The sequence below is a fragment of the Limulus polyphemus genome, unplaced genomic scaffold (genome assembly GCF_000517525.1).
Source record: "Limulus polyphemus unplaced genomic scaffold, Limulus_polyphemus-2.1.2 Scaffold8262, whole genome shotgun sequence".
Classification (NCBI taxonomy): Eukaryota; Metazoa; Arthropoda; class Merostomata; order Xiphosura; family Limulidae; genus Limulus; species Limulus polyphemus.
Window position 1 is genome coordinate 10,018 of NW_013673872.1, and position 892 is coordinate 10,909.

Sequence of the window (892 nt, forward strand, 5' to 3'; positions counted from 1 at the left end):
CATAATGATGTCATCATGCTGTAGCACAATTCATGAGAATAGGTGGAAGTTCATGAAAGGCTAGTAGCATTCAACTCTCTAGGGCAGAGTTGCAGGGAAGATAGTTTACTGCATGAAAAGGTGAATATTTATCGGGAAGACATTTTCGGGTAAGTAAAATTTTAACTTTATGTACTGCAGTGCTATGTTGAGCCTGTTCACTAATTTAGCAAAACTTGGCTACATATTGTAGTGCTGTATAGATCTGAAAAGAAACAAGTTAGTGATTGGCACCACTGGGACTGAGACTCGCTTCCTTAGTGAGAGTGAGCTTCCAGAATGTGCAAGACTTCAGCTTCCACAGATTCCGATGCCTGGTAGTGCTCTTCAGGAACAAGAGGACCAGCAGCTTGCTCAAGCTCTGGCAAATTCTGCAAGAGAAGGTTTTAAAGGTGATGTCTTTGGAATCAATAAATTACTTTATAAACTGTTTTACAATTTATAATAAATACTTGTTTAAAGGTGTGGTTGATTTTTACTGCATTAACAATTTTTAGCATTTATGGTATGTTTGGATAACATTTGCACTAGTAAAATGTTAGTTAACCATTTCCAGATGGGTCACGGGTGACAGGCCAGGTCATCACATTTGTTGACTCGCATTCAAAATTTTATTGAACTACTATTTCAGAATATATGTCAATAACTTTGGTATCAAACTGTACATTATAATTCAAATTTTAGTATTATACCTTACTCAATTTCTTAACTTAAAAGGAACTTAAAAGAACAGTTATACATTGATTTTTGTGTGTCATGTGGTATGTTGAATGCAGCACTGCTTCAAGTCTATGGTTTTGAACAAATTAGAAACTCAAATTACTGATATTGACAAGCTAGAATATAAAATAAG

The 892-nt window shown here is 35.0% G+C and overlaps 1 protein-coding gene across 1 annotated transcript in view; it reads left to right on the forward strand.

Moving 5' to 3' along the window:
• The first annotated feature begins 213 nt into the window (after positions 1–213).
• The window catches only part of LOC106475233 (DNA damage-inducible protein 1-like), a 2,105-nt gene continuing 1,426 nt past the window's right edge, over positions 214–892 (forward strand). Inside the window, exon 1 of the mRNA XM_022379400.1 lies at positions 214–431. Coding sequence (XP_022235108.1) covers positions 350–431 — 82 coding nt within the window. The 5' untranslated portion in view covers positions 214–349. The remainder of the gene's footprint in view (positions 432–892) is intronic.